The sequence below is a fragment of the Eublepharis macularius genome, chromosome 13 (assembly GCF_028583425.1).
Source record: "Eublepharis macularius isolate TG4126 chromosome 13, MPM_Emac_v1.0, whole genome shotgun sequence".
In the NCBI taxonomy this organism is placed as follows: domain Eukaryota; kingdom Metazoa; phylum Chordata; class Lepidosauria; order Squamata; family Eublepharidae; genus Eublepharis; species Eublepharis macularius.
This window is the reverse complement of record NC_072802.1, coordinates 5,294,652-5,314,033: the sequence shown is the minus strand read 5'-3', so window position 1 is coordinate 5,314,033 and position 19,382 is coordinate 5,294,652. Positions and strand designations below refer to the sequence as shown.

At 48.9% G+C, this 19,382-nt stretch overlaps 1 protein-coding gene across 1 annotated transcript; it reads right to left on the bottom strand.

Moving 5' to 3' along the window:
• Positions 1–973: 973 nt before the first annotated feature.
• LOC129341651 (G-protein coupled receptor 83-like) lies at positions 974–19,156 on the bottom strand. Its single transcript, XM_054996941.1, has 4 exons — positions 18,776–19,156; positions 12,260–12,385; positions 7,059–7,192; positions 974–1,598 (listed from the first exon to the last, which is right to left on the bottom strand). Exons 1-4 carry the CDS (start codon positions 19,154–19,156, stop codon positions 974–976), a joined length of 1,266 nt encoding a protein of 421 aa, XP_054852916.1.
• Between the last annotated feature and the right edge of the window lie 226 nt (positions 19,157–19,382).

The window sequence follows — 19,382 nt, the reverse complement described above, 5'->3', positions numbered from 1 at the left end:
CTGTCCTCACTGTCATTAAAGAGGGGCTTTACCCTTTACAAGGGCTTTTTTTCTGGGAAAAGAGGTGGTGGAACTCAGAGGGTTGCCCTTGGTGAAAATGGTCACATGGCTGGTGGCCCCGCCCCCTGATCTCCAGACAGAGGGGAGTTTAGATTGCCCTCCGCACTGCATGGCAATCTCAACTCCCCTCTGTCTGGAGATCAGGGGGCGGGGCCACCAGCCATGTGACCATTTTCAAGAGGTTCTGGAACTCCGTTCTCCCGTGTTCCTGCTGAAAAAAAGCCCTGCCCTTTACAATGCAGAAGTGTATTATCTTCAGGGCAAGGGAGGAGTCCTCAGCGTTTAACTTGTAAGGAAAGCAAGTTTCTAACTTTCAGTGTGGTGGGGATGAAAACAGGTAGGCATGGGAGGAGAGGACCCTTTAGAGCCGGGAATATCTCCTCTCCCTCCCTCCCGGCTGCCAGTCAAGGGCAGTCAGTGACCACCAGACCAGCAGACTGCCCGTCTTGTCCAACCCTCACCCAGGTTCTGTTTTTGGCTTGAATGGAGTCCACACTGCTAATGCCTGCTGCAGTTTATGTGCTTGGACTTTATAGAGATAAAGTCATCTCTTAAAATACAGTTTCCAAATCAAATTTCATACTATTCAATATATTCAAAGCACTTGAGACTTTGGTCCTATACTGAATGGTCTAGAATGTTTATTTGGAACTTATATTTTAAAAATGGTTCTCTATAATGTCCAAGTGGTGCATTGTAATAATGACACATTTTGTAAATTGTTCTGTGTGGGTGTTAAGTTGTCCTGCAGGGTGGTATACAAATCGAATGCTGTGGTTTTGGTGGTGTATTCTAAGCATTGGGGGATCCTGGGGTCCAAAGGCTCTGTGTCTTGGTTTCCCAAATGTGCTTGCACTCAGGCAAGACTGGGGCTACTCAGTTCAAGGCCCCGGCAGGTGGCTCGTCCAGGGAGTTAGCTTCCTGTCACAATTGGCTGAACTATGGAGATGTCTGTCCTGGCCGAGTGCCTGTGGGATTCCTCCCTCGTGTGCTGAGAGGTGATGTCTTGTTTGCAGAGGCAATTCTCATCCCAGGCATGCCTGAAGGGGGGTGATATGAACTGTAGGGCGTGATTCCTGGAGACATCCTTCCTCCAGCAGACACCCAGCAGGGACCTGAGCTCTGAGCGGAAGCTCTCATTCAGCCAACAGTAAATGAAGGGATTGTAGCAGGTGCTGCTCATGGCAAACCAATGGAAAGCGAAGTAAAGGGCATTGTTGCTGTGAATGGCCTTGCTAGACATGAGAACCAGATAGCAGTTTAGGGGGAACCAGCAGACGGCAAAGACCACCACCACCACCATAAGCATCTTCAGGGTCATTTTCTTCTTCCTCTGGTGGGTGTAGTACTGCTCCATAGTCACATCGCCAATGGCATTCCGCATCCAGAGCTTCTTAGCCACCATTGTGTAAGTGACGGAGATTACCAACAAAGGGAGAACGTACAGAAGGACAAAGGTAGTCAAATCCAGGTACTTCCAGAAAAGGTCAGTTGGAGGTGGGAAGCTGGGCAGGCAAGCCATTCGTATGGTTCGGTTTCTGGAAGAGAGGAGAGCAACAATTTCCAAAGTGAAAAAACATGCAGGCCTCTAAAAATAAGGAGGTGGGTGAGGCACCTTCAGCCCTCTTGGGATCTAGCCTTTTGTGCAAAATGCAAATAAGACTGACATTTAGTTTTTACTTATATACGCTCATCCTCTTGTTTTTGTCTCCAGGGTGACTGGGGGGGGGGCGTACGGGGCTCCGGTACCTTGAAGAGTTGCGTGACAGATGAGATTTGAGTCGAAGTGGCTTGTCATGCAGGGATGAGAGAAACGATACCTGCTGAAATCGCCTTTATTTTTTAACCTTGAGTCTTTTTTGCCTCAAATCTCAACAAGAAAGGCAGGCAATAAATAATGTAAAGAAATAGTATTAAAGTTTCAGGGAGTCCTGGTTGCCCTTTCTCTGCCTTTCTCTTTGAAAAAAGAAGAGGGCGATGCCACTGCTGTAGCTCACCTTCTGTTCTGGAGTGACCCACTTGTGGACTCCAGGCGGCCCCCCAGCTGGGGCCCAGTGAGGTGACCTCTAGAGAGGCTGTTAAAATTCATACTTCTGGGACTCAGGCTACATGCTTAGGTCGCTTGTAATGCTAATCTTCCCTCTAAAGCCAAACATTATATCCCCAGGTGCTTCTTCTGGTAAGAATTCTCCTCCCACTTTTAAATAGGCAAACCACATCCGGATAACCGAAAAGCCACTCCAGAGTGCCCAGAAATCCAGTGATTTGTGACTTTCCTGACCTCCATTTCTGACCCATCTTTTCTGGAACTGACTGCTTAAATACCAAATTCTCAACCAGTTTTGCACTTCCCATTGGCTTTAATTTTTATGGCTTTCCAACAGCAGCCCCAGGCCTGTCACAACATAAGAGAACAACAGACCTGGGCTGCTTTCACACTATGGATTTTACCCACTTTTCAGCCACCCCACTGGTGGGTTTTTTTCTTCAAGTTTCCATATGACATTGTCCTCTGTTTGTGCACAGACCGTTAACAACCCACTCTTTCCACACAATCAAAAAGAGTCCAGTAGCACCTTTATTGTAGCATAAGCTTTCGAGAATCACAGTTCTCTTCATCAGATGCATGGAGGGCAAGAAGAAACTGGTCAGTTATAGAGGAGGAGATGACCCATGGACCCATGGGAAGGAAGCCCTTGAGATATTTCATCAGGACTTCAACAACTTTCACCCTACTATCAACCTGAGCCTGGACCACTCTACACAACAGGTACACTTCCTGGACACCACTGTACAACTACATAATGGACAGATAAATACCACCTTATACCAGAAACCCACAGACCGATACTCATATCTATATACCTCCAGCTACCACCCTAAACATACCACTCGGTCTATTGTCTACAGCCAAGCCTTACGTTACAACCGTATCTGCTCCAATGCTCTTGATCGGGACTCCCACTTAAGAGATTTACAACAAGCATTTTTGGGGCTACAGTACGCACCAAATGAAGTGAGGAAACAAATCAACAGGGCCAGATTAGTACCCAGAAACAGCCTGCTCCAGGACAAGCCTAAAGGAACTAACAACAGAACACAACTGGTTGTCACCTATAGTTCCCAGCTCAAACCCATCCAACGTATCAACAGTGAGCTACAACCCATCCTGGAAAATGATACCTCTCTCTCAGAAGCCCTGGGTGGAAGACCTCTCCTTGCCTACAGACAGCCCCCCAACCTTAAATGACTTCTCACTTACAATCATGAATCGGCCAGCAGAGTCACCAGCACAGGTACCAGGCCCTGCAACAGACCCAGATGCCAGCTCTGCCCCTATATCTACCCAGGGAATACAATTACAGGACCCAATGGCATCAACTACACTGTCTCTGGCTCTTACAGCTGCTCATCCTCCAATCTGATATATGCCCTCATGTGCCAACAATGTCCTTCTGCTCTGTACATTGGACAAACCAGCCAACCTCTACGCAAAAGAATAAATGGACACAAATCTGACATTAGAAATGGCAACGTCCAGAAACCAGTGGGAGAACACTTCAATCTACCAGGACATTCCATCAAAAAGGTCGCTGTACTTCAACAGAAACCTTTCAAAAACAAAATCCAACGGGAAGCTGCTGAATTGGAATTCATATGTAAATTTGACTCAGTTAGGCTGGGACTGAATAGGGACTATGAATGGTTGTCTCATTATCAGAAGTAACTGATTTCCTTAACAGAAGCAAACTGATCTCCATATCAGAAGCAGCTGTTTGCATCTACTCCGCCCCCCCTCTCCTCCTCTATATCTGACCAGTTTCTTCTTGCCCTCCATGCATCTGACGAAGAGAACTGTGGTTCTCGAAAGCTTATGCTACAATAAAGTTGGTTAGTCTTAAAGGTGCTACTGGACTCTTTTTGATTTTGCTACTACAGACTAACATGGCTAACTCCTCTGGATCTTTCCACAGAAAACCTGCTTTATTTTAAGCGTTTCCTGGGCAGAGCAAGAGCAGTTTTGTGGATCTGAAGAGGAAACAGCATAATGCAGGACTTCAGTGTAGTGGTAGCCAGTTACTCTTCATTTATTGATGACTGCAAGGGGCCAATCCCAAGCAATAAGGAGCAAAACAGAAGAGAATCACCTGCTTAGAGGGAAGGGGAGGGTTTTTTAAAAAAAGTTGTAAAGCTTGTGTTACTTCCATGCGGCATTATTCATGCTTGTGGATTTTAAAAAAATGCAGAAGAGAATCACCCAAAGCTCAGCCTGCCTTTTAGGGTGAGGAGAGAGTTTATTGGAGGTGTCTGCAAATAGATGGAAGTTTTAAATTTTTTTAAAAGATACTGTGTTATTTCTGTGGAGTGTTACCCATGCTCATCAAAATTTAAAAAACCCCGGGGTAGATGGAGGATTCCGAGGACCCCATGAGAAAACGGGGTGGGGGAGGGGAGCTTCAACACACCTCAGGAGTGAATGGCCTAAAAAGGAGGTGAGCACAGGAGGGACAATTCCACTCCTCCTCTACACCCAGCACCCCGGGGCTACCTACGGGGCAAGGCCACGCCCCTGGCCGGCCGGCCAGCCAGCCCGCATGCCTAGGCCTGCCCCACTGCGCACCTGCTCGGAAGGGGAACCACCTTGCAGCTCTGTGTTAAAAAACTATAAATCAATTTAAAATGGTGTTAGGAGACATGGGTTTGAACTCAGGGAAGCCGTCATTTCTAGGTATACCCTGTAGCACAGAGATAGTGAAGACATAAAGCAATTACCAGTGAAGATTAAGGGAGAAAGTGTCAAAGCAGGATTACAGCTGAACACCAAGAAGACAAAAGTAATGACTGAGGTTTTTTAAAAAATTTAAGGTTTTAAAGTTGACAATGAAGAAATTGAAATTGTTAAAGATTATCTATTCCTTGGCTCAATTATCAACCAAAAAGGAGACTGCAATGAAGAAATCAGAAGAAGATTGAGACTTGGAAGAGCAGCCGTGAAGGAACTAGAAAAGATCCTTGTATTGTTGGGGACCAGGAACAAGATAATCCACACCGTGGTAATCTCTATTATTATGTATGGATGTGAGATCTGGACAGTGAAGAAAGCTGACGGGAAGAAGGTTGATCTGTTTGAAATGTAGAAAAGAGTCCAGGAGCACCTTTAAGACTAACCAACTTTATTGAGGCATAAGCTTTCAAGAACCATCACGCTCTTCATCAGATGCATGGTGGGTATGAAAAAACTGGCCAGAAATATATAGGTGGTGAGGGGAGGGGGGAGAGGGTGCAGGGAGTGAGGGCCATGTAAGAGTAAATCAGTTGCAAAAGTCATGAAAGAGGTGAAGTGCGCAATCCAGGCTGGGTGTGACCCCTTCCCTCCATTGCTGAATCTGAACAGAATGCCTGGGCTAAAACATCTGCTCTTGCCGCAATGGAGAGGAGCTGAGAGGACATGATCCCCCCTCCTCATTCAGATTAACATTTACATGGCCCTCACTCCCTGCCCCCTCTGCCCCCTTCCCTCACCACCTATATATCTCTGGCCGGTTTCTTCATACTCTCCATGCATCTGACGAAGAGAGCTGTGGTTCTCGAAAGCTTATGCTGAAATAAAATTGGATAGTCTTAAAGGTGCTACTGGACTCTACTATTTTGCAGCTACAGACTAACATGGCTAACTCCTCTGGATGTTTGAAAAGTAGCACTGAGTGTTTTAAAATTTTGGTGAGCATAGGTCACTCACATGGACATCAAAAAGGCAAATAACAACAACATTTGATTTATATACCGCCCTTCAGGACGACTTAACACCCACTCAGAGTAGTTTACAAAGTATGCTATTATTATCCCCACAACAACAAACACCCTGTGATGGGGGGGGGGCTGAGAGAGCTCCAGAGAGCTGTGACTAGCCCAAGGTCACCCAGCTGGCTTCAAGTGGAGGAGGGGAGACTCAAACCCGGCTCTCCAGATTAGAATCCCGTGCTTTTAACCACTACACCAAACTGGTTTTCAGATAAGTGGGTTCTAGATCAAATCAAGCCTGCATTCTCCCTAGAAGCTAAAGTGACTCGGCTGAGAGTCTCTCTACATGAGACGCCTCGGCACGTGTTCATCAAGTGTAGGGAGATGCAATGTTAGCTGGGAAGCGTAGTTTAAAAAGACACAGCTGGTGGAGATTGCTCCTCAGAGGGTTTGTTAATTTCATCTTCACCACCCCAATTTCACTTCTCCAGTCTAAAACTGTGTGGAATTGCAACCAGAGGGCCGTAAGGAATGGAAATGGACTTGGAGTTAGGCTTGGACCTGGAGAGGTTATCATGGGCTGAAGTTTCCCTTCTGGCTTTCACAGGCCCTTCACTCAGCTCCAGGGTAAAGCAAAGCCTTTGCCCTGCCACCAGCAATGTCTTTTGGAACTATCCTTCCCAACTAACATTGCATCTCCCAACACGTGTTCTTCAAGTGTCAGATGTTTTGTGTAGAGAGACTCTGAGTCTATCATACTCTGGTCCCATTGTGAGAAGTCATGACTCGCTGGAAAAGACCATAACGCTAGGAAAAATTGAAGGAAGTTGGAAAGGAAGAACACCCCAAATGACGTGGCTGGACTCAATAAAAGAAGCCACATCCTCCAGTTTACAAGATCTGAGCAAGGGTGTTAATGATGAGATGTTTTGGAGGTTGTTAATTCATAGGGTTGCCATAGATCGGAAGTGACTCGATGGCACATAACACACACGCATCACATACATCAGGCTTTGAGTCCAGTAGAAACCAAGTTTTGCCATTAGTGGCTGTATGGAGAGAAGTCATTTTGGAGAACACAGCCCAGGAAACAGGAATCTGGAGCAGCAGTCAATTAAAATAACATAGTAAGAGTTGAAAGTCTAAATACAATTCCTCTAGACGTGTCCTTCTCCTGTTGCATCCTTTATAATGCTTCACCAAAAATGAATGCAAGTGGTGTCACTTTTAGTGATGTTGTTGATCATTCCTCTTACCCATTGGGATACCAGATCAGCTTCTGGTAGATGGCGTGGGGCAGAGAAAAACAGCTGGCCATCACCCAGATGAGGACGATGCAAACGCCTCCTTTCACGATAGACATGCGGGGCTTCAGGGGATGCATGATGACCTAAGGAAGTCACAGAGTTAATACAGCATTTGCCCTTGGCGCGCAAAGATTCCTTCCAAAGGGAGCCCTCTCAGAACTCCACCCCCCCCCCCCCCATATATATATATGCTTGAAATGATGGCTCACCGAGATCAGTGACTCATTCTGGTTGTGGCTGAACTTGCCGCTCAGAACCCAGAAGTATTTCTGCTAAGAACTGTTGGAGGGAGGCAAGGACAATACCACCCCACCTTCTTGGCACCACAGAATCCCCCAGGCCCAGTGGCGCCTCAGAACACCCTGAAAACATCTACATGCCAGGGAGCTGATCAGCGGCGGCTGCCTCTTGGACTGCCAGCCTCCTGACAATCAGCTGTCTGGGATCTCTATTCTGAGAGCGCAGGAGGGGAGCGGCGGGGGAGAGACTGGAGAGGGGAAGTCATTGTGAATTTCCTGCAGTGTACAGGGGGTTGGGTTAGATGACCCTAGAGGTCCCTTCCAACACTATGAGTCTATGATTCTATAGTAAGAAGGCTCTCTTGGTCCCCCACGGGCTTTGCAATACCCCCATAGGGATTCTGAGTGGAGGCGGTCCCTGGGCATGCCCAGGCCTGGCTAGGGCTTTTCACACGCCTGAGGGAGGGGCCAGAAGACAGACCAGCTCCGGCTCCCAGCTCAGGAGGGAGTAGACTGAAGGGAGAGGAGGGGGAATCATGTCCTCTCTGCTCCTCTCCATTGAGGCAAGAGGAAGGGTTTTAGCCCAATCAGATGCTGGAGCGCAGCAGCCCTACAGAACACCCAACAGAGACTGGTACCAATATGGCAGGAGACAGGCAGGTGGGAACCCAGCCAGACGCAGACGGACAGACAAGGGCACTCACACGCACAGCATCATGTAGCCAAATCTGGCGGCCCATTCTACCCTAGATAAGTTTTACACTGGAAATTTCAGGTACAGGAAATGTGTAAAACTGTTTCGTCTGATTTGTGAATGTGGTGAAACAACCCAAGAATCACCTATTGTTACTGTAGGGTACGTGCCATTTACTCGGCTGGACCAGGCCTCAAGCTGATAGACAGTGAAAAGTTCAACTCTTCATTCCCCACCAGTTGCCTTGAATATTATTCTTCACTGCCACCATCAGTTCAGTAGAGACATCTCTGTATGTGGACCTCCATGCAGACCCGCTGCAGAGATTTTTCTCCAAACTGAAATTGACTAGGGGTGTGCGCTTTGGATTTCCGATTTGAGTAAAATACCCGAATCGGACCCGATCTGTAAAGATTTGGAAATCCTGAATCAAAGCTTCACTGAAGCATTCGGGTTGCTTCGGAAAGCTTCAGGGCCCAAGTTTAAAGGGCTCTTTCCCTGCCTCTTTCAAGCAGCAGGTCCCTTTAAACTTCAGCTGGCAAGGGGGGATTCCCCCACCTGACAGCTAAAGTTTAAAGAGCCCCTTTCCTGCCACTTGCAAGTGTCAGGGCCCTTTAAACATCCCACCCCACCCCCCAGCCCCACTTACCTTGGCCCTGACGCTTGCAAGGCGGCCGTCTGCCCAGCAGGCCACTGCAACCATGGAGGCAGTGGGGCGGCACAGTAGTGGCGGCTCCGGCCTTCCCCGCCACCCTGCGGAGCCACACACCAATGGATCAGGCCTTCCTGGCTGCCCTGTGGAGTCGCGCAGTGGTGGAGGAGCCAGAAAAGGCCCTTCCTGCCCCTCAAATGGCTGCCACGGCTCCAGCCTTCTTTGCTGCCCTGCGAGCCCATGTGGCAGTGGAGGAGGCCGAAAAGGCCTTCCCCGCTGCCCTGCAGTGCCACGCGCCACCAGATCTGGCCTTCCCCGCTGATCTGCGTGAGCCACTGCAGGCCCAGAGGAGGCGGCGGAGCAGTGGTGGTGGCGGCTCCAGCCCTCCTCACAGCCCTTCAGGCCCAGAGGTGGTGGCAGTGACAGTGGAGGCAGCTCCGGCCTACCTTGCCCAGCCAGGTAAGTGGGTTGGAGGGGACAGGGGGCTAAGTGTGTGGGGGGTGAGGGGTGCTGGGTGAAAGCTAGGGCTGCCAAACCCCCGGTGGATCCCCCGCCCCCACCCTCCCACCCCCGCCCCTTTCACCTGGCCAGCGGGGGGCCGCACCTTCCATGCGTGCCCCCCTGCGGTAATGTGCGCCCCCGCACACAGCAGCCACCAGGATCAGGCCTGTTTTGGCCTGGATCGGGGCCTCTGTGGAGCATGGGAGCATTCCTGCGCTCCGCAGGGACCCACAATGGACCCGATCCATGTCAAAACGGGCTCAATCTGCACCAAAAAGGGCGCAGATCGGCCCTGTTTTAGCGCGGATCAGGCCCGTTGTGGGCCCCTGTGGAGCGCAGGAACGCTCCTGAGCTCTGAAGGAACTTAAAATGGGCCCAATCCGCACCAAAACGGGCCCAGTTTGGGCCCGTTTTGGGCTGCTGCGAAGTATAGGAGCGTTCCTGCACTTTGCAGCAGCCCCCAACGGCGCAGTCCAGGGGCTGCTTGATGTGAAGTGACATCATCACGCAAAGCGTGTGCGCACCCCCCCCCCCCCCCAGGTAAGAGCCAGGCTCCAATCTCCCGCTGGGAGACTGAGGGGGCCTGGCAACCCTAGTGAAAGCGCAGCCCCCTGAATCAGTTTGGAATGCTCCGAATCTTTACGGAGCATTCCGAACTGATTCAATACCCAAAACCAAAGTGGCTTGCCGCTTCGGGTTTTGGGTATTTCTGAATGTTTGGGTAAATCTGAAGTGGGAATCCCAAATATTTTTGGGTTGCACACCCCTAAAATGTACTCTCATATACCATATCCAGTCTGGAAGCAGAGAAACCCTGGAAATCTCACTCTTGACAGATAATCAGAACTAAGCAGGTGACTCTTTGCCCTCCCTCCCTATCTTGGGAAGGATGAGCCAAGTGAGGCTTTTATAAACGAGTGCGGAGGCCAACCTCAGAACACCCATTTCCGAAAGAGAGAATTTTCTCTTTAGTTTAGCAGTCCCTGGTTACAAAAAAACATATATAGGCGAGCATCAGGAGCAGTGGAAAAGAGCAAGTGTCCAGTAGCACCTATAAGACTATAAAATTTGTGGTAGGGTAGGAGCTTTTGTGAGTCACAGCTCACTTCTTCAGATAACTTCTGAGCAAAGGAAAATGAAATCTCTCCCCAGATTTAAACATACTCCAATTAAGATGGTGAATAAAAAGGTTCCTCGTTTGGGCTCTGTTCAGGTCTTTTTACCTTTCCGTGATGTTTTGATGGCATCTTCTTTTAGGCCACATGCTGTCATCTCATCCTGTGAACCTCTGAGAGTCTCCAAGAAAATGTCTCCCTGGGCAACTCTCAGCCACAGAAAACTCCCGTTTTTAGTGGGGAAAGTACCAAGTAGAGAGTAGAAAGCTCTGCTCTCTCTGTGTTGTGTCTGCACCACCCAGCCTGTCTGTTAAGATCAGAATGGTCACCTTGTTGCCTTGTCTGACTGAAACTCAGAAAGGGGAAAACTTTTCCGTAGCCTTTTGACTGCACGACCTGTAAAGGTGCCCTGACTTGAATAGCCCGGGTGAGGCTGATCTTGCCAGATCTCAGAAACTAAGCAGGGTTGACCTTGGTTAGTAATTGGATGGGAGGCCTCCAACGAAGACCAGGATTGCAGAGGCAGGCAATGGCCAACCACCTCTGAGCCAAGCTACAAGTGACACCTGACACAGGTTGGACACTAGTCGGCTTCCCTCAAGTTTTGATGGGAAATGTAGGCATCCTGGTCTTGCAGCTGTAATGGAGAGCCAAGCTGTAAAACCAGGATGCCTACATTTCCCATCAAAACTCGAGGAAAACTGACAAGTGTCCAACCTGTGGCAGGCGTCACTTGTAGCTTGGCTCTCTGTTAGTCTCTTGCCATGAAAACCCCACCAGGGGTTGCCATAAATTAGCTATGACTTGAGGGCACTCTCCACCACCACCTGTAAAGGCAGTTTCAGGGTAGCCTATGAGCATTCACAGAGTACAGATTCAACATTAATTTTGCAGAGCTGTACATTTTTGTGCAGAGAGCTGAGATGAAGTTTCCTTTTACCACAGTGAAAACGCCTTCAGGCTTCTCTCTCAGAACGGTGGGGCAGAGTCATCTTGTGGCAAAGCCGGCTCAGAAAAATTTGCCGGTTACTGATCTTACAGGCCTCCTTGCCTCTCCCAGCTTTTGCGGGGAATCCCTGGTTGTGGCTGCCGGCATTTAATTTTGTGCTGCAGTCAGATCTTGGCTCTGTCCCTGTTAAACAGGGTGTTGTTTTTTTAATGTGTCTTTCATTGGATCTATAATTATGACATAATGTGCTGAAAGTGCTTCCAATTGTACTGAGAAAAGCAGGTGTCAGCATTTGAAAGAAATACATTACCTGAGAGCCTGAATCCCGTTAGAAGAAATGTTGCCAGGGCTTTTTTCCGGCAGGAGCACGGTGGAATGCAGACCAGGCGCTGGCGCTTCCCCTTCCCGGCGCTCCTTGGCCCCAGCCCTGCGCCCAGGCAACCTGAGCTCATGGGCTTACTTGGGCCAGTGGCGTAGCATGGGGGGGGGCCCAGAGGGGTGGTTGCCCCGGGAGCAACATTTTTAGGGGCCGCTGTGCCGAGGAGAGCCTGTGCTGTATCTGCAGGAGGCCGCCCATGCCGCCTGCCGCGTAGACAGGGTGGACGGTTCACTGGGTCCCAAGGCTGGTCCTCCTGCAGCGGCTGCTGGCCAAGGAGCAAGCTGAGCTGGCAGCATTGGCGCAGGCGGCTGTGCCAAAGGGGCGGGGAGGTGAGCGGGCCCAAATCGCAGGAGCGCTCCTAGGAGAAGGCCACGCCCTGCACAGTGACATCACTTCCCAGAAATGACATCATCATGCAGTCCCAGGAGTTGCCCTGGGTGCTGGCAACCCACTCTGTGCCACAGAAAAAAGCCCTGCATGTTGCCAATACATGTAAACTGCTCAGCATGCATACATGTTTCTAATTATGTTTTTAATTACAAAATCTGCACCGTCTTGGCACAGAATTTGAGCTACATTTGTGCATAACTGATTTCACTGCAGAGTACCTCTGACACTTACCTGATGGCGGTCCAGAGCAATTGCCGCCAGGGTCAGCACTGACACGTGGACAGAACAGTATTGGACAAACCGGCTGATGTGGCACATCAGTTTTCCAAAAATCCAGGTACTGCTGACAAATCGCACCTAGGAGTGAATATCAGGCGGACTGTGAGATCATGCCCACCAGGAATTAAAATGATGGATTCCGTATCCATGTGCATATATGCTCACCTGGGCCGATTCCAGATGACTAACCGTAAATCGCTCCATGCCGCCCTCTTCCGGATCGCGACGGGGAAAATGCGAAATATCGCGTTTCCTCGCGCGAGTTTTGCGCGACGACGCGCAAAACTCGCGCGAGGAAACGCGATATTTCGCATTTTCCCCGTCGCGATCCGGAAGAGGGCGGCATGGAGCGATTTAAGGTTAGTCATCTGGAATCGGCCCTGGTTGAGAATCAGATGAGAACATTAAATGGGGTTAACAAAATGTCCCTTTCCTTCTGTTCGTTTGGAACTGCATGAACTGCTGGTTGCCAGAGCTAAACTAGAATTGTGTAATTTTTTCCCATTTTAATTTCATTTTGTTTGTACTCTGGATCCTTGCCCACCATGGCTGTTAAAATCAAGTAAGGGCCACATAAATGAGCCATTGATGTCTATTGTAAACCAATCACTAGAGCAACTTCCTCTGGCCACTCAAACGGGTGGTTATCAGCCCTCTACTTAAAAAGCCATCCCCTGACAAAAATGACACAGCCAGTTATTATCTCCCAGTCTCTAATCTTTCTAGACAAAATGATTGAGAAAGCAGTAGCTGACCAGCTCCAGTACTTCTTGGATAACTTTAGTGTTCTAGACCCTTTTCTTTCTGGATTCAGGCCAAGCCAGGAGATGGCTCTAGCTTTAGTGGATGATCTCCATTGCTCCTCCTGAATCTATCTGCAGCCTTTGATAAAGTACATCATGCCGTCTTGTGGAGTGGGTAACAAAGGATGTGCTTTGGACTGGTTTAAATAATCTCTCATGAAACAGACGCAAAGGGTCACTGTTGGAGATTAGCTATCTCCAGAGTGGAATTATCTTGTGGGTTCCGCAGGGCGCAATCCTATCTCCTGTATCATTCTACCTTTAAAAGAACTCACCCATAGAGGTGGAATTGGATGCCATCAATAATGCAGATGACACCCAACTCTATATCTCACTATCCAAATTACTACAAGATGCAGTAGAAATCTTGGGTCACTGTGTGACTGCTGTGGTCAAATGGCTGGAAGTGAACAAATTGAAATTGAACCCAGACAAGATGGAAGTGATGCTCATTGGGAAAGCAGAGATCTAAAGGACATTGTACTCCCCACTTGTTATGGAGTTTGTCAGATTTTTTCAGACTCATTAAAGAGCCTAGGGGTTATACTGGATCCAGCACTGTTGCTAGAAAAGCAAGTTAAAGATTAATTCAAGGTATTGACTGTGGCCTACAATGCTCTTCATGGCTTGCCCTGGCATATCTATGGATCTGTCTCTCTCCCTACGTTCTGCCACGGCCGCTTTGCTCATCTGAACTGGGCCTTCTGCAAGTGCCCCCCTGCAAATGGGAAAAATCAACAGCTGTCCATCCACTTGCATTCTCTTTGGTGGCGCCCACCCTACAGAACAGCCGGCCTGGAGAGGTCAGGAAAGCTCCCGGCTTTCTGCACATGATGCAAATGAATTATTCAAGACAGCTTTTTACTCCAGCAGGAGGGCTGTACTGTAAGTGGTTTCAAAGGGATTCATCAGTAAAGAGAGAGAGGCCACAGGCATTACTCATATGTGCTACTATGTACTATCTTGGGCATTAAGTATGATCCAGCAGGATAGTTCTGTGTTCTTTGATATGTCCGTTTTAGGATCACTTATGCTCCGTTTCAGCATTTCTTAAACTCTGTATTGAATTTCTGCTGGTTTGATATCTTGCAAATTTGTATTTATAGACCCTATTGCACTGTTCCATGAAATTCCTGTGAAACTGACTACTAACTCACACGGCGTAATCTGTTTTGAGTCTCAGCGAGAAAGGCAGACTGTAAACAACATAAATAAATAAATTTTCGAAAGTTTTGGTTTTGTGTCATTCATTACTGCATTTGTTCATTTTAGGTTTCCTATTTGGGTCCAGTGGAAAACACTACCAGGCTATACCTTCTTTGTTTTTATGTGGGGATGTCTTCCAGGCATCCAGGGTGGGGAAGCATAATATTGGCCTTTGTCCCCTCCCTTCTCTGCATCCAGAAGGGGAGAGGTAAGAAAATTGTTTGGTTGTGTCCCCCCCGCCCCATCTGCAGCACAAAACTGTAACATTTGTCTGTGTGCCCACCCAGCTGCGTAGCCCTGCCAGGCAGGAAAGACCGTGGCCTTTGCCCTCTCCTGCCTCGCCCTGTTTCCTGGCATACAAGGAAGAGCAAGCATCAGAGCTCCCCCGCAATCCTTCCGCACCTGCCTAACCACAAAGAGGAGAATTGGGGTGCAGGAAATCATTAGTCTTCTTAAATAACAAATTTGAGTTCCAGAGAACAGAATAGTTTAAGCAAGCAAGAGCCAGTGTGCTTACACGTAATCAAAGCAACTGACTGTGGAAAGAAAGACTGATCAGGAAAAACAGCTTTAGGCGCACGTCTCTCTTGACATTATATCCCAACTCTCTCTTTCTGAGCCTGAACTCGCTCTGAACTCTCTAAACCAGACAGCTGGGATACCAAAAATACCACAGCCATTAGTTGTCTCTTTTCATTAGAACAATGGCAATAACAAGCAGGCTTTTCCATTGGATTGGATCCTAATATCATGTGCCTCCATCGGAAGGGGGTTATTCTGGAGATCCAGTTTGGTGCAGTGGTTAAGAGCGTAGGACTCTAATCTGGAGAGCTGGGTTTGATTCCCCACTCCTCCACTTGAAGCCAGCTGGGTGACCTTGGGCTAGTCACAGCTCTCTTAGAGCTCTCTCAGCCCCACCCACCTCACAGGGTGATTGTTGTTGTGGGGATACTAATAACATACTTTGTACACCTCTCTGAGTTGGCATTAAGTTGTCCTGAAGGGCGGTATATAAATCAAATGTTGTTGTTGTTATTATTATTCCCCCCTTCAATGCAGACTGTCAATGAATCTCCTCATGCCATTCCTGAAGATCTCCTGTCCCCTGGAAGCCACGTGGTCTGCAGTGGGAGGGGAAGGGCAGGAAAGTCCTGCTCCACTGATGGAAGTGCTTCCCGCCAGTGGCATTGTGGCTTTGTAGTTGTTGTTCATGAGTAAATTAATGCAAATCCCCCCCTAATGCATCTGCTGGCAGCACCCATCACACGTGGTTAATGGGGCTGCTCCAAGCATCACCGCTGGCTCCAAAATCCCACCTCCAGTCGGATGCTTCCTGCCTCCCCTTCCCCAGTCGCGTCAGATTAGGAGAAAGTTCTCTCTCTCTCTCTCCCTCTCCCTCCACCATGCGGATCCTTTTTCTTGGTGGGACACGCCATTAGACTTCGGGGGCATGTGCTCTCTCTTTAAAACGAAGCCAGAGGAGACCGGGACTCTGGTTCCTGCTTCTTTTCCATTTACCAGGAAGAACCCAAGACCACACAGCCTCTAACCGCTGTCTGAAGCCGGGGGGGGGGGGCACTGTTTTATTTGTTCAGAAATGACCTGGGATCAAGGGGGCACCAAATGATTCAGAAAGGTGAAAGTCAAAGTGGATTGTGAAAAGCTCCAAGAGGATCAGTGGTGCTCAGGGACGTGTGCCAAAAAAATAAGCAGATGATCCGGATTCGGGTTTCATTTTTTAAAGAATTCAGGATTCTTGAAATCTGGATCAGATTCTCGGTTCTATTAGAGAATCCTGGATTTAACCTGCTATTATTCCCTACCAGGGAATAATGTCCAGGAGATTGGGGGGGGGGATTTAAAAGCCAAGTCCACAGAATTTGGAGGGATTCTACTTCTGACTGTCCCTTAAAGACCCCCCTCCCAAATTTCTGGAGTATAGGACTCCAGGGTCCAGTTCTATGGGCCTCTTAACAAGCTGACCCCAGCCATTCTCCATGGTTTCCCATGGAGAGCGGCTTTTAAATTCTCTGGCTATCCTCTCCACTCCCTGCTTGGGATTCTTGCTTGTTTGGGATTCTCTGGTTTGACATTACTCCCAAGGACCTTACAGACCATGTAGTCCAACCCCCTGCCCAGAGCAGCAGCCAGCCTAAAGATCCCTGACAAGTATTCATCCAGCCGAGCCCTGAAGACTGCCAGTGAGGGGGAACCTACCACATCCCTAGGCAGCTGATTCCACTGCTGAATTACTTACTCTTTCACGAGTAGATAATCCCAGTGTCAAACCAGAGAATCCCACTGAGAATCTCTGAAGTGGGGGGGGGGGGAGAGCTTGTGGAGACACGGAGTTTAAAAGGCAGCCATCAGCAGTTGCTTGAAGGGGCTCTTTTGGAGCTCAGGCGGGGGGAGGGAAGGGGCAGAATGGAATAACGACAACAACATTTGATTTATATACTGCCCTTCAGGACAACTTAATGCCCACTCAGAGTGGTTTACAAAGTATGTTGTTATTATCCTCTCAAACAATCACCCTGGGAGGTGGGTGGGGCTGAGAGAGCTCTGAGAGAGCTGTGACTGACCCAAGCTGGCTTCAAGTGGAGGAGTGGGAATCAAACCCAGTTCTCCAGATTAGAGTTCTGCCACTTTTAACCACTCTGCCTGCTACCTCCTCCATCCCAGTGCCCTTTCAGCTGATGAAAAAGGCAGGAGGAGGAGGCAGGAGCCCCTTCTCCTCCTGCACCACAGCCCTGAGCCAAATCAGGCCCCTGATTTAAAAATGCCTTTCCTTACAGCTGCAGTGTGGCTGCAGAGAAGGCAAGTTGGGCTGGGCCCAGCTCATCAGAAAACGTGGTGTGTAGCTTGGCAGCAGCAGAAGTGGGATTCAAGACCAAGGAGCTTCAGGCTTTTCAGTTTAGAAAAGAGACAGGTGGGGGAAGCATGACGGAGATTTACAGAATCACAGAGTTGGAAGGGGCCATTCAGCCCTTCTCGTCCAACACCCTGCCCATTTCAGGATGAGCCTAAAGCATCTCTGACAAGTATTCATCCAGCCTCTTCTTGAAAACTGCCAGTGAAGGGATGCTCAGGGCCTGGGGGTGAAAGCCCTGCTCAAAAACTGATGGAAATGTTTATGGCAAAATATCAATCTCCTTCACCCCGTGAAAGTGCATTTTCACATTCAGATGTCACACCACCCCATACTTTGTCACTTTGCATCCCCCTCCCCAAATAGTAACATTGTCCGAACTGTGAAATGTCACTCTGCACCAGCCAAGCCTGCCAGAAATGGTGCCCCTTCCTCCCGGCAAGCATAGTTGGCAGATGGCTTCCAACATGAAGTACTAATCTGGAACATGCCAACTACCTGGGTCTATAAGAGCCATACCCCAAGCTCTATCGAAAAGTTCCCGAAGCCGCTGTCAGTGCCAGGTCTTAGTTCTTGAACACTAATAAGGAACAGAATTGCTCTATGCAAAGTGACTTTCCGTCATGACTGAGTAGAAAAGGTGGCAGCCCAGGCACTTTGCATGCTGCTTCTGCGAGTCAAGAAATCCGCAAGGATAAAAAATGAGATACAACAGGGAACAATGGAAACAGCAGAAATCTAGCATATAACATCACCCTCTTGAAAGTGTCAGTGTGTACTATAGGTACGGATGTATTATACTGTATGATTGGTTATAAAGTTTGTACTATGCTATTTTAATATTGTATTATTGATTGTATCTTAGTCTATTTTTAAGTATTGGTTATGTTGTAAACTGCCTTGAGCACTAAATAAGGTGGAGAAGCCGTATCGAAGTCAAATAAATAAACAAACAAATAAATAAATAGGGGGTCTCCAGCATGAAGAGGGAATTGGTGAAAACTACCCACTCCCCCCATTAGCAGAAAATTTAGTCTGGGTCCAACTCACCATCTGATCTGCCCTTCTGTGTCATTCCCTGGGTCAACATCCTCTGTGCTGCTAAGTGCTCAGCAGTGCGTAGAGCCTCTCTGTGCCAGCTCTGCACCATCCTAGGGTGGCGATTCACCACACAGGGCAGGGCATCCACACAGAGAGAGCTTCAGGGGTGGAACCACAGCTTGGAAGCATTTTCTTCTTGCTTCTGCAAAGCCAATACAACGAGTAAGCTGGCCCTCAATGATGATGCAGAGGAAGGCACTCTGTACATGGTCAGGGGAGCTCTACCTTCTATTATGGCGTAACCAGCTGGGCTCTGGTATACTGATAGATTTGGGGCATGACAGGGCTTAAGTTTAAAGTTGTTGCTTATTTGTTAAAGAAAGGAAGACACGCACTGGTCTTTCCCCATCCTTCCACGCCTCATTCCCCAGGGTGCCAAAGACCAGCCCAGACATGCAGAGCTTCTGATGCTTCAGAAAGCTGTCCTGGCCTGGCCTTGGGTGGGTCTGCGGCTGTGCTCTCCATTGAAGGCACATCACAATTGCTTACCAGTGTGAAGGGGGCATTGAGGATGGTGATCATAATATCGGCCACGGCTAAGTTGACGATGAAGAGGCTGGTGGCCGAGTGCATCCTCTTGTTCTTGGTCACCACGTGGCACACCACCATGTTGCCAAAGAGTGAGATGCAGATGATGACTGAGTAGGCGACGATGAGCAGGGCCTTCACCAGCTGGCTCTGGGACTCCCCTTCGTAGCGGGTGCCACTCTCAAAGTCCCCCATGACATCCACATCCAGATCCTCGTGGAAAAAGGATGACCGATTATGGAAGGCAAAGAGGGTGGACAAGAAGTCAGTCCCGTTGTGGCCCTCTGCCCAGCGGAAAGGTCTGGCAGTGTATTGCGAGGGCACCCACAGGCGCCTCATCATGGCTTCTGGAACAGCACCTGGAGACGGCCGAGTGCTGAGGAAGAAATCCTTTCCGCCTTCCACACAGGGTAGGACGGAAGTCTCTGAGTCTCCCCCGGGGTGACGGCTGAGCCCTGTCCTTTGCATTCAGTGCCTTGCACTCTCCCGACCATGCCTTTCCCCATCTGAGCCACCAGTCATCATTGTCCTCTCTTCTTTGGGTGGTCTCCCTGCTCAGAAGTTCTCC

What these genes read in the sequence shown, in the direction of transcription:
- LOC129341651 (XM_054996941.1), bottom strand. Translation starts at nt 19,156, where the DNA reads ATGATGAGGCGCCTGTGGGTGCCCTCGCAATACACTGCCAGACCTTTC. An exon ending in TCAATGCCCCCTTCACACTG is followed by an intron (nt 12,386 to 18,775) that starts GTAAGCAATTGT and finishes ATTCACTCCTAG; the next exon opens with GTGCGATTTGTCAGCAGTAC. An exon ending in TTGCTCTGGACCGCCATCAG is followed by an intron (nt 7,193 to 12,259) that starts GTAAGTGTCAGA and finishes TGACTTCCTTAG; the next exon opens with GTCATCATGCATCCCCTGAA.